The sequence below is a fragment of the Thamnophis sirtalis genome, unplaced genomic scaffold, assembly GCF_051295495.1.
Source record: "Thamnophis sirtalis isolate CommonGarterSnake01/CBP01778 unplaced genomic scaffold, rThaSir2_p1.2 scaffold_8, whole genome shotgun sequence".
NCBI classification, from domain to species: Eukaryota; Metazoa; Chordata; class Lepidosauria; order Squamata; family Natricidae; genus Thamnophis; species Thamnophis sirtalis.
In genome coordinates this window covers 1,600,734-1,621,107 of record NW_028261388.1, presented here as the reverse complement: position 1 = coordinate 1,621,107, position 20,374 = coordinate 1,600,734, and the positions used below count along the sequence as shown (strand labels likewise).

The 20,374-nt window shown below is 46.8% G+C and overlaps 1 protein-coding gene across 1 annotated transcript in view; it reads left to right on the top strand.

The window, feature by feature from the left end:
* SLCO2B1 (solute carrier organic anion transporter family member 2B1) overlaps nucleotides 1-19,282 on the top strand; it is a 43,884-nt gene extending 24,602 nt beyond the window's left edge. Inside the window, 7 exon segments of the mRNA XM_087722016.1 lie at nucleotides 5,550-5,714; nucleotides 9,259-9,451; nucleotides 11,523-11,682; nucleotides 13,395-13,564; nucleotides 15,035-15,099; nucleotides 17,926-18,046; nucleotides 19,030-19,282. Of these exon segments, the coding sequence (XP_087578142.1) occupies nucleotides 5,550-5,714; nucleotides 9,259-9,451; nucleotides 11,523-11,682; nucleotides 13,395-13,564; nucleotides 15,035-15,099; nucleotides 17,926-18,046; nucleotides 19,030-19,282 (1,127 nt within the window).
* Nucleotides 19,283-20,374: the final 1,092 nt, after the last annotated feature.

Genomic DNA, 20,374 nt, shown 5'->3' with positions numbered 1-20,374 from the left:
CATTTCAGACACACGGCTATCCAATCTCTTCTTAAAAGTCTCCAATGATTGAGTGCCCACAATTTCTAGTGGCAAGCTGTTCCACTGGTCAATTGTCCTCACTGTTAGGAAATCCCTCCTTAGTTCTAGGTTGCTTCTCTCCTTGATTAGTTTCCATCCGTTGCTTCGTGTCTGGAGCTTTGGAGAATAGAATGACAGAATGACAGAGTTGGAAGGGACCTTGGAGGTCTTCTAGTCCAACCCCCTGCTTAGACAGGAAACCCTACACCACTTCAGTCAAATGGTTATCCAACATCTTCTTGAAAACTTCCAGTGAGGAAGCTCCCACAACTTCTAGAGGCCAGCTGTTCCACTGGTTAATTGTTCCAACTGTCAGGAAGTTTCTCCTTAATTCCTTCTCTCCTCGATAAGTTTCTGTTCGTTGTTTGTGGTCCTGCCTTCGGGGGCTTTGGAAAATGAGATGATCCCCTCTTCTTCCTGGCAGCTTCTCAAATAGTAGACTAGATTCTTTTCACCGGAATAAGGCCTGCCCAGTTCCTGCAACCGTTCTTCATATGTTTTAGCCTCCAGTCCCCTCATCATCCTTTCTGCTCTTCTCTGCCCGCTTTAGAGAAGCAGGGGTGTCAAACTCAATTTAATTGAGGGCCACGTTAGGGCTGTGGTTGACCTTGAGGGGGTGGGGTAGGCATGGACGGCTGGGTGGGCATGGCCAACTGGGTGGGTGTGGCCAACCGGGTAGGCGTGGCCAACCGGATGGGCATGGCCAGCTTGACGCCACTCCCCAAACTGCTGGCATGTTTCAACTTCGTATTGGATAGAGCAGGCCGAAGCCACTCCTTCTCCTTCCTTCTTCCCTTACCTCTCTCCTACTCCTACTACTCTCTTCCCCTTCCTACCCTTTCTCTTTCTGTTCCTCTCCCTTCTCTCCTTACCTCTTCCTTCTTTCCCTCCCTCCTCTTCCTCTCCTCCTCTCTCCCTTTCTTTGTTTGTTGTTATAGGTGTGTCTTTGAACTCTCAATTTATGTTTTCTTGGGATGGCCTTTCCGCAAAACCAAATATAGGCTTTATATATTTGGTGACTCGAACACCAAGAATTACCTGTTTTTACGGCTTTCTTGCAGAGGGCGGAAAAAAATATATCTCTATTTCCACTTTTAGCTGAAGCTGACTTTCAGCTCTGACTTTCGGTCTCTTGAGGGACACCGAGACAAGTAATTAGATATTCCAACTCCTCTTGCTAATGTCCCTCTGGAGTGTTTGTTGCTCTCGACTGCCTTTCGAGGCCATTAAAACCTAACCACAGCAAATCAGCTGCCCCTTGACGTGGTGTTGCGTCAACTTAGCTGCACTGACAGTTATGTAATTATGGAAAACTTCTCAGTACTCTTATATCTCAGTATATTCACCCCTGTTGTATGGCTTTGGCATTATTACAGTATTATTGTCCGGGTTCCAAATAGCATCCAAAATTAAATCAGAATCCGAGGCAAAGTAGCAATAGCAATAGCAATAGCAGTAGACTTATATACCGCTTCATAGGCCTTTCAGGCCTCTCTAAGCGGTTTACAGAGAGTCAGCATATTGCCCCCAACAATCTGGGTCCTCATTTTACCCACCTCGGAAGGATGGAAGGCTGAGTCAACCCTGAGCCGGTGAGATTTGAACCGCTGACCTGCTGATCTAGCAGTAGCCTGCAGTGCTGCATTTAACCACTGCGCCACCTTGGCTCATAAGTATTGCTCAAAGTTCCAATGTATGAAGAGAGCCATGTTGGCGCATCTGGGAAAACCCAAATCTGAAAGCTTCCCGGTTTTCCCCACCCAGTTGAAAGTCCAAGATCTTGCCCCCCACACCCACAAGTCGATCCCATGGTCCAATCTCCCTCTGCCACGCTGGCAGCTTCCACCCATCCAGTTCCGGTCAGATGCAGAGACAAAGGATGACCTTGGCTTTCTAGAAAGAATGTTGTTATAGCTACACATCATCTAACCCCCTCCCATTTTCCCACCATAGAAAATGCATAGTAGAAGAATAGAAAGTGTGTCGCCAAAGACCCAAAAGAAATGATTGTTTGCAGGCCTGACAATTATCTTTCTTTATTACCCCATCTTATTCGGTGTAATTATTATGATTATTATTACTCTGTTGCTTTGCATGTACGCGGAAACCTCCAGCACTGGAGACAAAATCCTTGTGTGTCTAATCACGCTTGGCCAAGTAAAGTATTCTAACTCTAATTCCAATTCTAATTTTTCTAATTCTACTTCAATCTAATTCTCATTCCAATTTCAATTCCCATTAATTCTAATTCCAATTCTAATAATTCTAATTCCAATTCCAATTAATTCCAATTCCATTTCTGATTCTAATTAATTCTAATTCTAATCATTCGAATTCCAATTCTTTCTCAAGGATTACAGAAAAGCAAATTTACATATGCGACTTTCCTTTCGGTACGCAAAGTCAATGGAGGAAGCCAGATTCACTTAACAACCATTTAATGTTTGGTTTAACAACTACAATGATTCACTCAGCAACCCTGGAGGGGAGGGGAAGTTTCATCCATTCAGTTTGCGACCCACTTACCCACTGCCTTGCTTAGCAACAGAAACACTGCTTCCCATGGCGGTCATAAGTCCAGGACCAATATTTTTACTGTTGCCCTTGTTATATTTGTGTGTGTTTTTTTAATTTGTGTTGATAAATAAATAAAGGGAGACTAGTATAGATCTATTTCAAGCTATTTAGCTCTCATCAGCTAGCCATACCCTTACTGGGATTTGAACAAATATAACCTGGGCTATATTACATACTAGGCAGACATCTTAGCCATTAGGCCACAGGCTCTTATCCGTTATCAGCGAAGCCAGGGTGAAAGGTATCTATTAGATTTTTACAACCCCTGGTAAGCCCCAATCATGGGAGGAAGCTAACTGCTTCCATCATCTGTCTATCGGCTTGTCACAAGAGTCCATCACGACAGAAACCCAATATTTTTACTGTTGCCTTTGTTATATTTCTGTTTTTTTTAATTTGTGCTGATAAATAAATAAAGGGAGACTAGTATAGATCTATTTCAAGCTATTTAGCTCTCATCAGCTAGTCATACCCTTACTGGGATTTGAACAAATATAACAAAGGCAACAGTAAAAATATTGGGTTTCTGTCGTGATGGACTCTTGTGACGAGCCGATTGACAGATAATGGAAGCAGTTAGCTTCCTCCCATAATTGGGGCTTACCAGGGGTTGTGACACTAAATATATATATCAGGGGTGTCCAAAATTGGGAACTTTAAGACTTGTGGATTTCAAATCTCAGATTTCCCCAGCCAGCCATTTCAATCTGAGAGTTGAAATCCACAAGTCTTAAAGTTCCCAAGTTTGGATATCCCTGTTTTAAAGGAAAGTAGATTCGTTTGTCCTCCCCGCCCCCCCCCCCAGATTTCACTTACACATTTATTTAATATTGCTTGAGCTCTAAGCTAGATTTAACTTCCAGGTTTTGAACGTTGTGATATTGTTCGCCCCCCCCCCCAGTTTATAAAGCCTCTCCGTACTTGAAGCACTTACCGTCCGAAAAGCGATTAAAATTTGATATCTGCAGTGTGTAGAAGAGAGAAATACAGAAACGTTGCTCGGGAGAGAGAACCAAGTTTCCCCCTATCCAGGTTGATAGATTGAATCTCTGGTTCATCGGATTCTTCTGAATTCTCTCACTTCTAAAGGCAGTCCCTCCTCACAGTCACTCATGCCCTAGGCATGACTATCGCAACACGCTCTACATGGGGCTGTCCTTGAAGAGCATCTGGAAGCGCCAGTTGGTGCCAAATGCTGGGTCCCTAGAGGAGGTATTCAGCCGGTTTGGAACAGTTCAGGCGAACCGGTAGCGGAAATTTTGAGTAGTGCGGAGAACCGGCAAATACCACCTCTGGCTGGTCCGGCCCTCCCATCCCCATTGTTCCCTGTCCTAGATTCCCTTGTTTTTTTAGCTCAGCTGATTCACGCGGTACAGCGCATTGCCACACCTCAGCAGCTAAGAAAGAAGCTCAGCTCACCAGCGCTCACGCCGAGGGCGGTTTCTGAGTAAGGTGACCAGACGTCCCGCTTTTGGCGGGACAGTCACGATTTTTCAAAATTTGTCCCGTGTCCCGCTGCACGTTCAAAAAGTCCCGATTTAAAAAGGACGCCGTTAAAAAAAAAATTATTTCTCTGAAGTGTCGTTCCCGATGTGGCCTTTGAGTGCTGTGCGAGCCAAGCACTCTCTCATAGGACGAGTCGGAAAAGATTTGGAATCCCACCACTGGTTTTGTTCACAGCCCGATGTGCGGATGTCTCACCTCTCCTCCGGGAGCTGCATTGGCTGTCGGTTTGCTTCCGGGTGCAATTCAAGAGGTTGGTCGTCACCTTTAAAGCCCTTCATGGTTTGGGACCATTCCCTGAGTAGAGCAAATGGGTGTGGAATCTCCTTGGAACGGTTCCACATCCATTTGCACCACTCAGGGGACCCTGAGGACACAGATAAAACCTCCAAGTGGCCTCAAGGACCCTCTCAAAGGATGCAAAGGACCAGCTGTCTGCAAGGAATATAAACCCTTCCCTTCCCCACCATCCAGTCAGAGCTGAAGAAGCTTCTTGGAGGAGAAGAGAAACGTCTTCAAAAGGAAAAAACCAGAAAGTCCAGTTGCCTCCTGAAAAAGCCCCTTTGGGCTAAATCTCCCAGGGATCTCTGCAGCCCACTTTTCCCTTCTAAATGACGGTCGTCAGATTGTAAGATAGATATAGATAGATATAGATAGATATAGATAGATATAGATAGATATAGATAGATATAGATAGATATAGATAGATAGATAGATAGATAGATAGATAGATAGATAGATAGATAGATAGATAGATAGATAGATAGATCTATCTCACTAAACACAACATCACTGCCACGACTGGCCCCATTTTTAAAGATGTAGGGCAGGCATGCGATTTTAAAAAAATGCAAATAGTCCTCAACCTATGGCCACAAATTGAGCGCAACATTCCCGTTGCTAAGCGAGAGAGTTCTTAAGTGAGTTTCGCCCCATTTTTCCAGCCACCGTTGTTAAGCGAATCCCTGCCGTTATTAAGTCACAAACACGGTTGCTAAGCGAATCTGGCTTCCACACTGACTTTGCTTGCCGGAAGGCCTCAGGACAGAGAACAGTCATAAGTACATGCCAGTTGCCAAGCGTTTTGATCAGGTGACCACCGGATACAGCAACGGTCGTAAGTGTGTAAAACGGCCGCAAGCCACTTTTTCCAGTGCCCTTTTAACTTTGATCAGTCGTTAAAAACAGTGTGACTCGCTTAACAACGGCAGCGATTCACTTAACAATTGCGGCAAGGAAAGTTGTGGGCTGGGGCAAAACTCGCTCAGCAAATGTTGAACGCTTAACCACCAAAACAACGGGCTCGATTGTGGTCGTAAGTCGAGGACCACCCTTATCCTTGGCACCTATTGTTAATCTTTCCTTTTTTGCAACCTTGCTCCGGTTTCTTTCCCTCCGGCATTTTGCAGTGTTTCCGTTGGTCTTACTGAGAAACCTCAAGAATCCGGTTTTCGTCATGGTGGTTTTCGCGATGGTGAACCTGTCATCCATGATTGCTGGCTTGTCCACTTTCCTGGCTAAATTCCTGGAGCAGCAATTTGCTCTCTCCGCGTCCCTGGCCAACATGATCCTAGGTAAGGTTCCAGTGGTGGGTTTCAAATTTTTTTAGAACCTCTTCTGTAGGTGTGGCCTGCTTTGTGGGAGTGGCTTGCTGGCCATGTGACCGGGTGGGAGTGGCTTGCCGGCCAGGTGATCGGGTAGGAGTGGCTTGCCGGCCATGTGATCGGGTGGGAGTGGCTTGCCGGCCATGTGATTGGGTGGGAGTGGCTTGCCGGCCATGTGATTGGGTGGGAGTGGCTTGCCGGCCATGTGACCAGGTGGGAGTGGCTTGCCAGCCATGTGACTGGGCGGACATGTCCAACTTGTAAAATATGGTGAAACTCACTTAACAATGCTCTTGCAACCAAAATGTTGGCTCAGGAACTCTGGCATTTGAAGCACGCAAGTCTTAAAGCTGTCAAGTTACAAGACCCTCGCACCCCTAACCCTTTAGAAAAAAAAGCCCCAGGGGTGTTCAAACTTGACAGCTTTAAGACTTGTGGACTTCAACTCCCAGAATTCCTCCTCCAGTCATATTGGCTCAGAAACTCTGGCATTTGAAGCACACAAGTCTTAAAGCTGTCAAGTTACAAGGCCCTCGCACCCCTAACCCTTTAGGGAAAAAAAGCCCCAGCGGTGTTCAAACTTGACAGCTTTAAGACTTGTGGACTTCAACTCCCAGAATTCCTCCTCTCACTCTTCATCTTGATGATGTGCGGACGGGCGGAGGGAGGGAGCTGGAACCGGTTCTAAACGGCACGGTAGATTTGTGGAACCTCTTCTCTAGAAGAGGTTAGAACTGGCAGGAACCCACCCCTGGGAGATTCTCAGTCATCCCATCATTATCATTTCATTATCATTTATTATATTTATATGTCGCCCTTTTCCCCCCGAAGGGGACTCAGGGCGGCATATAAATATAATAATCCCAGTCGTGGTTGCGCCAAAGGGGCGTCTTGAAAAAGCACCTTTGGGGCCAGGTAAGGGCTACCTGGGACGCGGTGGCTCAGGGGCTAAGAGGCTGAGCTTGCCGATCAGAAAAGGTCAGCAGTTCGGCGGTTCGAATCCCCAGCACCGCTTAACAGAGTGAGCTCCCGTGACTTGTCCCAGCTTCTGCCAAACCTAGCAGTTTGAAAACACATTTTAAAAAATGCAAGTAGAAAAAATAGGAACCACCTTTGGTGGGAAGGGAACAGCGTTCCGTGTGGCTTCGGGAGTTGAGTCATGCCAGCCACATGACCACGGAGACGTCTTCGGACAGCGCTGGCTCTTCGGCTTTGAAACGTAGATGAGCAGCGCCCCCTAGAATCAGGAACGACTAGTATGTATGTGCTAAGGGCTACCTAGTCATGAATATTTCCAGGTAGTCCTCGACCCACCACCCTTCCGTTGCTAAGCGAGACAGCGGGTCGGGTGAATTTCGCTCCCCTTTTACCACTTTCCTTGCCACAGTTGTTAAGTGAATCCCTGCTGGTGTTAAACGAGTAACCCGTTGTTAAGCGAACCTGGATTTCCCATTGACGTCTCGGGCCGGAAGGTCGCAAAAGGGGAATCACATCCCCCCCCCCAGACACTGCAACCGTCGTAAATACGGGTCGGTTGCCAAATTTCGATCGTGTGACGGTGGGGAGGCTGGAAGTCGTAATTGCAAAAAAACACAGTCACGAGTCAGGTTTTTTTCCATTGCCGTCATAACTTTGAACGGTCACTAAATGAAGTGTTGTAAGTCGAGTTGTATCAAAACAACTCTGGGCATTTGACATGGCAGCCTTCGTTTCCCCCTTTTGATGGCGAACCCTCCGATTACTCTTCCCATATAATTCTTTATTTATCTAATACAGCGTTTTTCAACCTTGGTGACTTTAAGTCCTGTGGACTTCAATTCCCAGAATCCCCCAGCCAGCGCAGCTGCGCTGGCTGGGGGATTCTGGGAATTGAAGTCCACAGGACTTAAAGTCGCCAAGGTTGAGAAACACTGATCTAAGATATATATCCAGCCTTTATTGTCTGTAATTATGTTGTAAGTCAAGGACTCTCTATCCATGGTTTACTGAAGTAGCCACAGTGTGCCTGGCCCACCCACGGCTGTGGCCCATCAGGGTAGGACTTCCACAACCACCAAAACCGACCAATCCATCTGCCAGCCGAGTGCCAATCGGGATGCCAGCCACCGCAGGTGCGCCATTCAGAATCTGAATAGAGCTGGAAGGGACCTTGGAGGTGGTCTAGTCCAGCCCTCTGCTCAAGCAGGAGACCATCCTAGGCCGTTTCATACAAGTCTCCAGTCTCTTCTTCAAAGTTGTGGGTGATGGAGCATCACCCACAACTTCTGGTGGCGAGCAGTTCCATTGGTTAATTGTCCTCACTGTTAGGAAGTTGCTCCTCAATCCCAGGGCCAGGGTTCCAAATAGCATCCAGAAGTAAATCAGAGTCCGAGGCAAAGGATTGCTCAAAAGTTCCAATTTATGAAGAGAGCCACAGCTGGGAAAACCTGAATCTGAAAGCTTCCTGGTTTCCCCCACCTGGCTGAAAGTTCATGATCTTTCCCCCACACCCACCCACAAATCCATCCCAGGGTCCAATCTCCCACTGCCACGCTGGCAGCTTCCACCCATCCAGTTCCGGTCAGGTGCAAAGGTTCAAAGACAAAGGATGACCTTGGTTTTCTAGAAAGAATGTTGTTATGGCTACATAGCATCTAACTCTATACAATCCCATTTTCCCACCATAGAAAATGCATAGCAGAAGAATGGAAATTGTGGCAGGCCAAAGATCTGACTACTGGACTACTGCAATGCGCTCTACATGGGGCAGCCTTTGAAGAGTATTCGGAGACTTCAACTCGTCCAGAACGCAGCCGCGCGAGCGATTGTGGGTGCACCTCGGTACACCCACGTTACACCTATCCTCCGCGAGCTGCACTGGTTACCGATCGGTCTCCGGATACGCTCCCAAGTGCTAGTCGTAACTTATAAAGCCCTTCATGGTATTGGACCTGGGTACTTGAGAGACCGCCTGCTGCCAATTACCTCCCACAGACCCCTTAGATCACACAGGGTCGGCCTCCTCCGGGTTCCGTCTACCAGCCAATGCCATCTGGCTACTACCCGGGGGAGGGCCTTCTCTGTGGCAGCTCCGGCCCTTTGGAATGAACTCCCCGCCGAGATTCGGACCCTCACCTCTCTCCAGGCCTTCCGGAAAGCCGTCAAAACCTGGCTGTGCCGGCAGGCCTGGGGTTGATGAGTTCCCCTCCTCTCTCGACTTGTATGGCTGTGTGACTCTTGTGTATTTTAATTATATGTATTGTGTTTGTATCCCCTTTTCCCCCTTTTGAGTTGTTCGCCGCCCTGAGTCCCTCCTGGAGAAGGGCGGCATACAAATAAACTAAATCTGAAATCTGAAATCTGAAAAGCAAAGATGGCTGCAGGCCTGACATCCAGCTTGCTTCTCCCCTTGATGAGTGTCCATCCATTGCTCCTTGTCTTTGGGGGGGCTTTGGAAAAAACAATTTGAGCCCCCTCTTCTTTGGGGCAGCCCTAAACATCCCCTTTGTGCTCTCTCTCTCCCTCCGGCCCGCAGGTGCCGTCAACATCCCGGGAGCCATGCTGGGAATTATCCTCGGCGGGGTCATCATAAAGACCTGCAACTTCTCTCTCCAGCAGGCGACTCTCCTGTGCATCATCAGCATGGCCTTTTGCGCCCTCTTTGACATCCCCCTCCTCTTCATGGGCTGCCCCACCCAGACGGTGGCAGGGCTGGACTACTCCGGAAGGTACACAGACTTGGGCTCACACACACACACACCCTCTCTCTGGGCATCGCCAGCTGCTCTTCCAGGTTCCGGTGCTCGCATCTGTACAGGTCAGCTGGTCTTTGCGCACGCAGGAGCACCAGAACCTGGAAGAACAGCTGGGCGGCACATGAATGCGCAACCGGGCAGCCGCTCTTCCAGTTCCCGGCACGCCTGCGCGCACTTTCTGATTTTGGCCACTTGGTGACGAAAAGGTTCACCAACACTGCTGTATGCGCTTTTGTTCCAGGTTGAATTTTCTGTTTCATGTATGTATGTATGTATGTATGTATGTATGTATGTATGTATGTATTATTTATTTATTTATTTATTTATTTATTTATTTATTTACTTACTTACTTACTTACTTACTTACTTATTTATTTATTTATTTATTTATTTATTTATTTATTTATTTATTTATTTATTTATTTATTTATTTATTTATTTATTTATTTATTTATTTATTTATTTAAAGTCACAACCCCTGGTATGCCCAAATATGGAAGTTCACTGCTTCCATTCTCTGTCCACCGGCTCGTCACAAGAGACCATCCAGACAGAAACCCAATATTTTTACTTGTTGCCTTTGCTACAAATGTGTTATATTTGTGCTGATACATATTTATCAGCACAAATATAACATTATATATATATTAGATTTTTTACAACCCCTGGTAAGCCCCAATTATGGGAGGAAGCTAACTGCTTCCATCATCTGTCCTTCGGCTCGTCACAAGAGTCCATCATGACAGAAACCCAATATTTTTACTGTTGCCTTTGTTATATTTGTTATATCAGCACAAATAAAAACATATATATATATATATGTGTGTGTGTGTGTGTGTGTGTGTGTGTGTCTGTCTATCTGTCTGTCTGTCTGTCTGTGTCTGTCTGTGTCTGTCTGTGTGTCTGTGTGTGTTTGTGTCTGTGTGTGTGTGTTTGTGTGTTTGTGTCTGTGTGTGTGTGTGTGTGTGTGTGTTGTATTTGTGCTGATAAATAAATAAAGGGAGACTAATATAGATCTATTTCAAGCTATTTAGCTCTCATCAGCTAGCCATACCCTTACTGGGATTCGAACCTGGGCTTTATTACATATTAGGGAGATGTATTTGTGACACTAAATACATACCTATTTCCCTGGCTCAGCTTATAAAGGAAGAAAACCTTGTGGCTTAGTGGTTAACACATCTGCCTAATATGTAATACAGCCCAGGTTCGAATCCCAGTAAGGTATGGCTAGCTGATGAGAGCTAAATAGCTTGAAATAGATCTATACTAGTCTCCCTTTATTTATTTATCAGCACAAATGCAACACAAATGTAACAAAGGGAACAGTAAAAATATTGGGTTTCTGTCTGGATGGTCTCTTGTGACGAGCCGATAGACAGAGAAAGGAAGCAGTAGGCTTCCTCCCATATTTGGGCATACCAGGGGTTGTGACACTAAATATATATATATTTGTGCTGATAAATAAATAAAGGAAGACTAGTATAGATCTATTTCAAGCTATTTAGCTCTCGTCAGCTAGCCATACCCTTGCTGGGAATCGAATATAATTTTACTTTATTTTATTTTCAAAACAAACACAACACATAAAATCTTCCTTCCTTACATACTGTAGAAAGTGTATCAGTTGGTTACAAAAGGTTTTCGTGCATCTCTTCCACAGTCATCAAGCATAATTCACATCGACTCAAGTATTTTAACTCAAACATTTATACATGTTGCCCTTATACCTCCATTTTTATTTGACTATAATTATTTAAACGTCCATCGTAAAATATACCAAGATTTAATGCATAACCACATACTGGCATTTCATTTAATATTTCTAAAATCCTTCAACGACACTAAATCCTTATATCCTATTGTAGCTAAACATCCATAGTATTTAAATTTTCTGTTTCTTGTTAACAGTAAAACAGTTGAGCAGTAAAGGCGAAGAGCACATGGTGACTGTGCTCTTCATTTGCTCTGCGGTGCTGCATCTAAGCAGAATTTCTAACACTATCTTTCTATGTATATCTATTCCCCCCCCCCCCTTTCATAGTTCTGGATATTGGCAGCTGATTACGGCTTGCAACCTGAAGTGCAATTGTTCGCTCTCCTTTTTCAACCCGGTTTGTGGTCAGGACCGCCTGGAATACATCTCCCCTTGCTTTGCAGGCTGCACCAATATCAACCTCAATCCCATCACCAAGACCATCTTGGTAGGTAGAAAATGCACCTTTATTGCATCCACATTTGCATTCCTTTATATTGTTGGAAGAAGTGTCCCTCTGGGTTCGGCTCCAAGTGGGGGGAACAGACACCGGAGACACGGAGGCTGCTTGGAAAGATGGTTTTAATGGTGGACAGGACCACGTGGCTTGAGTCCTGAACAGAAAAGGTGGATCACATGCTTCAATGTTGGTGGAGAAGAAGAGAAGGAAGGGCTGAGATGCTGAAAGTCCCTGGTTTTATGCCCTTTCTGGCCTTTGATAGCAATAGCAATAGCAGTTAAGACTTATATACCGCTTCATAGGGCTTTCAGCCCTCTCTAAGCGGTTTACAGAGTCAGCATATCACCCCCAACAATCCGGGTCCTCATTTCACCCACCTCGGAAGGATGGAAGGCTGAGTCAACCTTGAGCCGGTGAGATTAGAACCGCTGAACTGCAGATAACAGTCAGCTGTAGTGGCCTTCAGTACTGCACCCTAACCACTGCGCCACCTCGGCTGATCTTGAGCTTTGCATTCTGATTGGTTGTCAGACTCCCATGGGGGCCATGCAGGGGCAACTCTCTGGGCTGCGTTTTGAATCCAGGTGTGGTTGAGCATTGCTTCTTTCCCAGGTGCCCTGCGGCGAGTTTCTGTGGAAGGCTAATCCTACCTTTGTTATGTAGAGTAGACTAACCCAGCTCACGTGCACACCCACTTTTTTAAAAAAGGTGGGGGCTATTAAGAGTGAGTCTGTTTCCTGCCTAAAAACATGTTTCTCCATTTCTGATCCAGAGAAATAGAACACTCTGCTTCTTCAATATTTCCCAGGAGACTTCATTTTCCTAGGAGAGGGGGGTGGGGGGCTAACTTCCTACAGATGTGAGGAGGGGAGGGGGAAGCGCTGCGGATTTCGAAGGAGCCTCTCTCAGAAAAGAAAGGCTCAAATTTGTAGCACGGCTCAGAACAACCGTGGGCAAACCGCCTCTTCCGGAAGACGAGATTTAGAAGTTCCCAAGTTGTACGTCACTGTCTATTAGAGTCCCCTGCTTGAGCCAGGGGGCTGGACTAGAAGACCTCTAAGCACTCAAGCTCACCATAGATACGAACTCAAGGTAAACTGCTCCAAACTCAATTGCAGGAAATACGACTTCAGCAACCGAGTGGCCAATGCCTGGACTTCACTAACTGGGGTTTCATTCCCAAACCCCCCACAGGGCTTCTTCCCAGGTGCCCTGTGGTGAGATGGGTAAAGGGCTGATACTACCATGCCTTAATCCCATCACACCTGGAGCTGAAGGGGGGAGATCTTTGTTATGTAGAATAGACCGCCCTAGGCCTTTTAATGGCCCATTGACAAAGGTGGGTGCTATTAAAAGTGAGTCTGCTTCCTGCCTACAAACAGCTTTTAAGACTCATGGACAAGGCTGGCTGGGGAACTCTGGGAGTTGAAGTCCACTTCAATCACTTGTCCGAAATGATTTAGGGTTGAGAACGTGAAGACTTGTGGACTTCAACTCCCAGAATTCCCCAGCCAGCCAAGTCTTAAAGTCCCCAAGGCTGGATACTCCTGGCACTTTGGTGGCTGGGGAATTCTGGGAGTCGAAGTCCACGCGTCTTCAAGTCCCAAGGATAGAGACGCCGTCTGTTATTCTGCTCTTACTCTTGATTCTTTCTTCCCTGACTTTCTCCTCCTTCTCCTCTCCACTTTCTTCTCCTTCAGAACTACACCGGATGCAACTGCGTCATCGTCAACAATGCCATTGGGTACGCCAAGCCCGGCCACTGCAGCTCCTCCTGTGGGCACCTCCTGATGCCCTTCGTTACCATCGCTGCGATATCCGGATTCCTAGCCAGCCTCTCCCACACACCGGCCTTCGTGCTGGTTCTCAGGTAGCCGAAGCAGGGAGCCAAGCAAGGGGGCGTCCGTCCGTTGATTCATTTGTGTTCAGCCTTGATGATCTTTACGAAGGGGAAGCAAAAATGTCTTCTTGAATGATCTCCCCGCAGAGATCCGGACCCTTCCCACTCTCTCCCTGCCTTCCCTAAGGCCACTAAAACCTGGCTGTTCCGGCAGGCCTGGGGCTGTTGACCCCAAAATATGGTCCAGCCCCACTTGGAAGGGAGTCCATGGTGTGTTTTTAAATCTATCTTTTCTACCTCCTTCTATTCTTTTTGATTTGTATTGTTAGCCGCCCGGAGTCCCACGGGATTGGGCGGCATGCAAATACTATGAAACTTTGAAACTTTGAAACTTTGAAACTTTGAAACTTTGAAACTTTGAAACTTCTTTTAAACTTTTAAACTTTTAAACTTTTAAACTTTTAAACTTTTAAACTTTTAAACTTTTAAACTTTTAAACTTTTAAACTTTTAAACTTTTAAACTTTTAAACTATAAACTTTTAAACAACTTTTAAACTTTTAAACTTTTAAACTTTTAAACTTTTAAACTTTTAAACTTTTAAACTTTTAAACTTTTAAACTTTTAAACTTTTAAACTTTTAAACTTTTAAACTTTTAAACTTTTAAACTTTTAAACTTTTAAACTTTTAAACTTTTAAACTTTTAAACTTTTAAACTTTTAAACTTTTAAACTTTTAAACTTTTAAACTTTTAAACTTTTAAACTTTTAAACTTTTAAACTTTTAAACTTTTAAACTTTTAAACTTTTAAACTTTTAAACTTTTAAACTTTTAAACTTTTAAACTTTTAAACTTTTAAACTTTTAAACTTTTAAACTTTTAAACTTTTAAACTTTTAAACTTTTAAACTTTTAAACTTTTAAACTTTTAAACTTTTAAACACTTTTAAACTTTTAAACACTTTTAAACTTTTAAACACTTTTAAACTTTTAAACTTTTAAACTAACTTTTAAACTAACTTTTAAACTTTTAAACTTTCTTCTTCCTGGAGAAACATTTAAAAAAAATCCCAGCCCAGTTGCCTTTTGAAAGAGAGCCCCAATATTCCCCCTCCCCACGTGCACATTTCAAAGGGACGCGGTGGCTCAGGGGCTAAGACACCGAGCTTGTTGATCAGAAAGATTGGCGGTTCGAATCCCTAGAGCCGCGTAACGGCGTGAGCTCCCGTGACTCGTCCCAGCTTCTGCCAACCTAGCAGTTTGAAAGCACGTAAAAAAATGCAAGTAGAAAAACAGGAGCCACCTTTGGTGGGAAGGGAGCAGCGTTCCGTGCGCCTTCGGGCATTGAGTCATGCCAGCCACATGACCACGGAGACGTCTTCGGACAGTGCTGGCTCTTCAGCTTTTAAACGGAGAGGAGCAGCGCCTCCTAGAGTCGGGAACGACTAGCACAGATGTGCATATTTATTCCCAACCAAAACTTTTTTCCTTGGAGTTTTAGGAGCGTCAAGAAACAGGACAAATCCTTCGCCCTGGGCCTGCAGTTTATGCTCTTGAGAGTTCTAGGTAAGTCAACTTCCAAGGCCGGTTCCATCGGGAATTCTGGGAAATGGGCTGAATTTTTAGCAATCTAAGAAGCAGGTTGAGGTTTAAACAAATGCGTGAATTTTTTTTTAAAAAAAACCAGACTGGGAGCTGGGTTGGTGTTCTCACCCTCCCTCCTCCCAGGGCCTCAGACGTGCCCAGTTCTCTGCCAAGGGGGGTCTGTGCCAGGCTCCATCAGGGGATCAGAACAGCTGCCAGCCCTGCCAGGCACACCTGGTAGGCAAGGAAACCAGATGAGCTCACGCTGGTTTATTGTCAGGTGGCGCTAAGGGACCCTTGCCAGTCTTCCGCCTTCTCGCTTTGCAGGCGGATCAGTGAGGGTGGGAGCTTCCTGGGTTCCTTTCTCTGACCACTAGGCAGCTCTTCTCCGATCCCCTCGTCCCTCCTGGGCCTTCCTACATGTCATTACAATGCAGAGCACATCTGCCAACTCCACCTTTCATTTCCTCCCTTCTTTTCTTCCTTTCTCCCATTGTTCCTTCCCTGCTTTCTCCTTCCCCTTCTCTCTTCTCCTCTTCCCTCCATCGTTTTCTTACTTTCTCCATTTGTCCCTTCCTTTCTTCTCTCCCTCCTCCTTCCTTTCCTCTCCCTCCCCTTCTTCCTCTTCCTGCCTCTTTCTCCTTCCTTCTCTTTCCCTTCCTCCATTCTCCTTCCTTCCTTCCCCCCCTCTCAGTCCTTTCCCTTTCCTTTCCTCATCTCTCCCCTCCTCCCTTTCCCTCTTCCCTTCCTCTCATTTTTCTTCTTTTTCCCATTGTTCCTTCCCTGCTTCCTCCTTCCCCTTCTCTCTTCTCCCCTTCCCTCCATCGTTTTCTTACTTTCTCCATTTGTCCCTTCCTTTCTTCTCTCCCTCCTCCTTCCTTTCCTCTCCCTCCCCTTCTTCCTCTTCCTGCCTCTTTCTCCTTCCTTCTCTTTCCCTTCCTCCATTCTCCTTCCTTCCTTCCCCCCCTCTCAGTCCTTTCCCTTTCCTTTCCTCATCTCTCCTCCCTTTCCCTCTTCCCTTCCTCTCATTTTTTCTTCTTTTTCCCATTGTGCCTTCCCTGCTTCCTCCTTCCCCTTCCCTCTTCTCCCCTTCCCTCTCCTCAACTTCCCTTCATCCTTTTCTTACTTTCTCCATTCCTTCCTTCCTTCCTTCCTTCTTGCTGTCCTCCCCTTCCCTCCATCTCCTTCCCTTCTTCCCTCCCTTTTCCTCCCTCTCTTTGCTCTATCCTCCCTTCCACCTATCTTCCTCCCTCCCTCCCTCTTTTTACTTCCTCCTTCTACCCTTCCTCCATTCTGCTTCCTCCCCTCCCCTTTCCTTCCTCTCTTTTCTTTTCCCTTTTCCTTTCCTTTCACTTCCTTTTCCACTCCTTTTCTTTCCTCTCCTCCCCTCTCCTTCCCCCCCTTTCCCTTTCCCTCTTCCCTTCCCTCCTGGGATGGGAAAGCAGGAAGAGCTCGACTGAGCAGATCCAGCCGCCTGCAGCTTCAGCACCTGGGACAGTTCAGGGCCTGGAGAGGCAGGAAATGAAGGCCGCATTTCCCCAGCCGAAGGAGGCCTTCAGGATGAAAATGACATTTTGGGGCTGGAAACGCAAGAGGAGGCCTCCCTGGAGCCCCCTTCCACAGCTCCAGGCACTCCCTGGGGAAACAAGCATCCGGCGGTGGCAGGAAATGGGCAGGTGGTCCTCAACATACGACCACAATCGAGCCCCACATTTCTGTCGCTAAGCGAGACATTTGTTAGTCCCGTTTCACGGTCTTTCTTGCCACCGTTGTTAAGCGAATCACTGCAGTTGTTAGGACAGTAACACGATTGTTGAGTGAATCTGGCTTTTCTGACCTGTAGGCTTCCCCAAAGAGCCCGAGGCAGAGGCCTGGTCCCAACAAAACCCCTTTTATTAAACGAACGTGAATTCCTCCCATTCACCTTCAGCAAAGGCCCGGCAAACAGTCTTTCAAAGGTGGCTTTATGGCCACAGACCTTATCTATCTTGGAAAGCTGCCATGTCAATATTGTCCCAATGAGGTGCTGTGGAAGGAAAGGCTGGGCACAGAGTCTCTGGGATTCACGGACAGATCTTCACACTCCTGGAACAAATCTAATGAATGATTTGTTTCCTGCAAAATGGGAGGGGCCATTCACCGTCCACCTGTGGCTTTACTCCCACATCGACCTTGAATTTCTGAGTTGTTCTCGTCTTCTGGCCGCTCTGCGCATGCGCACACTGGGAACAGGCTCCAGCTGTTCTTCTGCCTCACTGATGTCCGACTCCGAAGGCAGCTGATAACTGTCAGACGGCCCCTGGCCCCCTCTCTGCCTCTGACACAGAGCCCTCCTCGGAGCCTTCCCCAGACTCCAGGACTGGCCCATCTTCCTCCCCAACCTCCTCGCTGTCCGGCTCTTCTGCCAGCCCCACTGGCCACTGGTGGGCCACAACACTGGCTCCCCCATTGACTTTGCTTGTTGAAAGGTCACAAAAGAGGATCATGTGTCCCAGGACACTGCGACCGTCATAAATATAAATCAGATGCCAAGCCTCTGACCTCTGATCACATAACCCTGAGGATGCTGCAACAGTCGTAAGTGTGAAAAGTGGTCATAAGTCACTTTTTTCAGTGCCATTGTAACTTGGAACGACCACTAACTGAACTCAAGGACTACATACATACATACATACATATATACATACATGTTGCATTTTTGCTGGTAAATAAATGAAGGGAAACTAGTATAGATCTATTTCAAGCGATTTAGCCCTCATCAGCTAGCCATACCCTTACTGGGATTCGAACCCTTTGCTTCTTTCTCAGCCTGGTTGCCTGCGCCCGTGGTCTACGGCAGTGCTATCGACACCACCTGTCTCCTGTGGCAATATAAGTGCAAAAAGAGAGCAGGATGCCGATACTACGACCACACAGCCTTCCGCAAAAGGTAAGTCCTCTCCCTTTGCTCGATCCTGGCTTCCTACTCCCTTGGAAACAAATACTATGGGTGGTAAGACGTCCCTAACAGCCCTCAGGCTGTACGTTCTGTTATGATACAGCCTGTTGTGCCTTAAAATGGCTTCTGTACTGCCGTAAAATGGCTCCTACTGTGCAGTTGCCACGGTAACGGCTTCACAGTCCTCCACCAGGGGGCGCCCTCTAGTAAGTGAGAAAACCCAACGTTAGAAATTACGTTTGGTCTGGGCCAGTGTTTCTCAACCTTGGCAACTTGAAGATGTCCGGACTTCAACTCCCAGAATTCCCCAGCCAGCGAATGCCTGTCTATCCCTTTGTCCTTTCCTTTCTTCTCTCCCTCCTCCTTCCTTTCCTCTCCCTCCCCTTCTTCCTCTTCCTCCCTCCCTCTTTCTCCTTCCTTCTCTTTCCCTTCCTCCATTCTCCTTCCTTCCCCCCTCTCAGTCCTTTCCCTTTCCTTTCCTCATCTCTCCCCTCCTCCCTTTCCTCTCTTCCCTTCTTCTCATTTTTTCTTCTTTTTCCCATTGTGCCTTCCCGGCTTCCTCCTTCCCCTTCCCTCTTCTCCCCTTCCCTCTCCTCAACTTCCCTTCATCCTTTTCTTACTTTCTCCATTCCTTCCTTCCTTCCTTCCTTCTTGCTGTCCTCCTCCTTCCCTCCCTCTCCTTCCCTTCTTCCCTCCCTGGCTGGGAATGCTGGCTGGGGAATTCTGGGAGTTGAAGTCCGGACATCTTCAAGTTGCCAAGGTTGAGAAACACTGTCCTAGACACTTCCCCCCCTATAAATAAATATTGCCCGGGCAATACTGGGTTATCCGGCTACTATTCTTAAGAAACACAAGGAGAAATGAAATTCGCATTTATTAAGCATTTATTATTAGGCTCTTGTTTCCCTGCAACAGAGGAGCGAGCGAGGGAAGCTGTTTTGCAAACGACCCTCGTGTTTCTCGTCCTCTCCCAGGTTCGTGGGCATCCAGCTTTTATTCGAAGTCTGCTGTTTCCTGTCCTTCTGCATCGTCTATGTCCTCCTCGTTCGGAAGGAGGACACAGAGGCGGAAGAGGGAGAAAAACGGGGAGCTTCCCCAGACCCAGCAGTTAATCACATCCTGGATATTATTTTTTTTTGGGGGGGGGGATCAGCACTCTGCGTTTCAGCTCCGCCAAAGGAATGGAAATTGGATCGCTTGGCGGGAACCGGAGTGAAACCAGGATGAGGATGAAGACTTCCCTGTGCTGAAGTCCAATTCAGACCTCTTCTATATTTCTATTTTTCTTTTTGTTCCTTCCTTCCTTCCTTCCTTCCCTCCTTCCTTCCTTCCCCTTCCGTATATGTGACTGGATGTTCCTAGCCCGTCTGCCATTTTTGCTGAAGGGCAAAATACAAAAATAAAGATGTAATTTGACTGTCTGGTGAGCTGCATCAGCCAATTTATTGTAGCCGCTGAAAACCACAGGGAAAGGCGAGCCTTAAGTTTCTTTCCCCCAAGATAGGAAGGAGAGGAGAAAGGAGAGGAATAGGAGAAAGGGAAAGGCAGAGGAAGAATGGGAGGGAATGTAAGAGTAGGAAAGAGGGAAGGAATGGGAAGAAGAGGGGAAGGGTAAAGGGGAGGAAGGGGAAGGAGAGGAGGGAAAGGAGAGGAGGAAGGAAGGAAGGAGAGAAGAAAGAGAAGAAAGGGGATAGGAAGGAGGGAGGAAAGCAAGGAGGGAAGGAGGGAAGGAAGGAGAGAAGAAAGGAGGGAAGGAAGGAGGGAAGGAAGGAAGGAGAGAAGAAAGGAGGGAAGGAAGGAGAGAAGAAAGGAGGGAAGGAAAGAGGGAAGGAAGGAGAGAAGAAAGGAGGGAAGGAAGGAGAGAAGAAAGGAGGGAAGGAAGGGGGAAGGAAGGAGGAAAGGAAGGGGAAAGGAAGGGAGGAAGGAGAAAAGAAAGGAGGGAAGGAAGGAAGGAGGGAAGGAAGGAGAGAAGAAAGGAGGGAAGGAAGGAGGGAATGTAGGAGAGAAGGAAAGGGGGAAGGAAGGGAGGAAAGGAAGGGGGAAAGGAAGGAGAGAAGGAGAAAAGAAAGGAGGGAAGGAAGGAAGGAGGGAAGGAAGGGGGAAAGGAAGGAGAGAAGGAGAAAAGAAAGGAGGGAAGGAAGGAAGGAGGGAAGGAAGGAGAGAAGAAAGGAGGGAAGGAAGGAGGGAATGTAGGAGAGAAGGAAGGGGGAAGGAAGGAGGAAAGGAAGGGGAAAGGAAGGAGAGAAGGAGAAAAGAAAGGAGGGAAGGAAGGAAGGAGGGAAGGAAGGAGGGAAGGAGAGGAGGGAAGGAGGAGGGAAG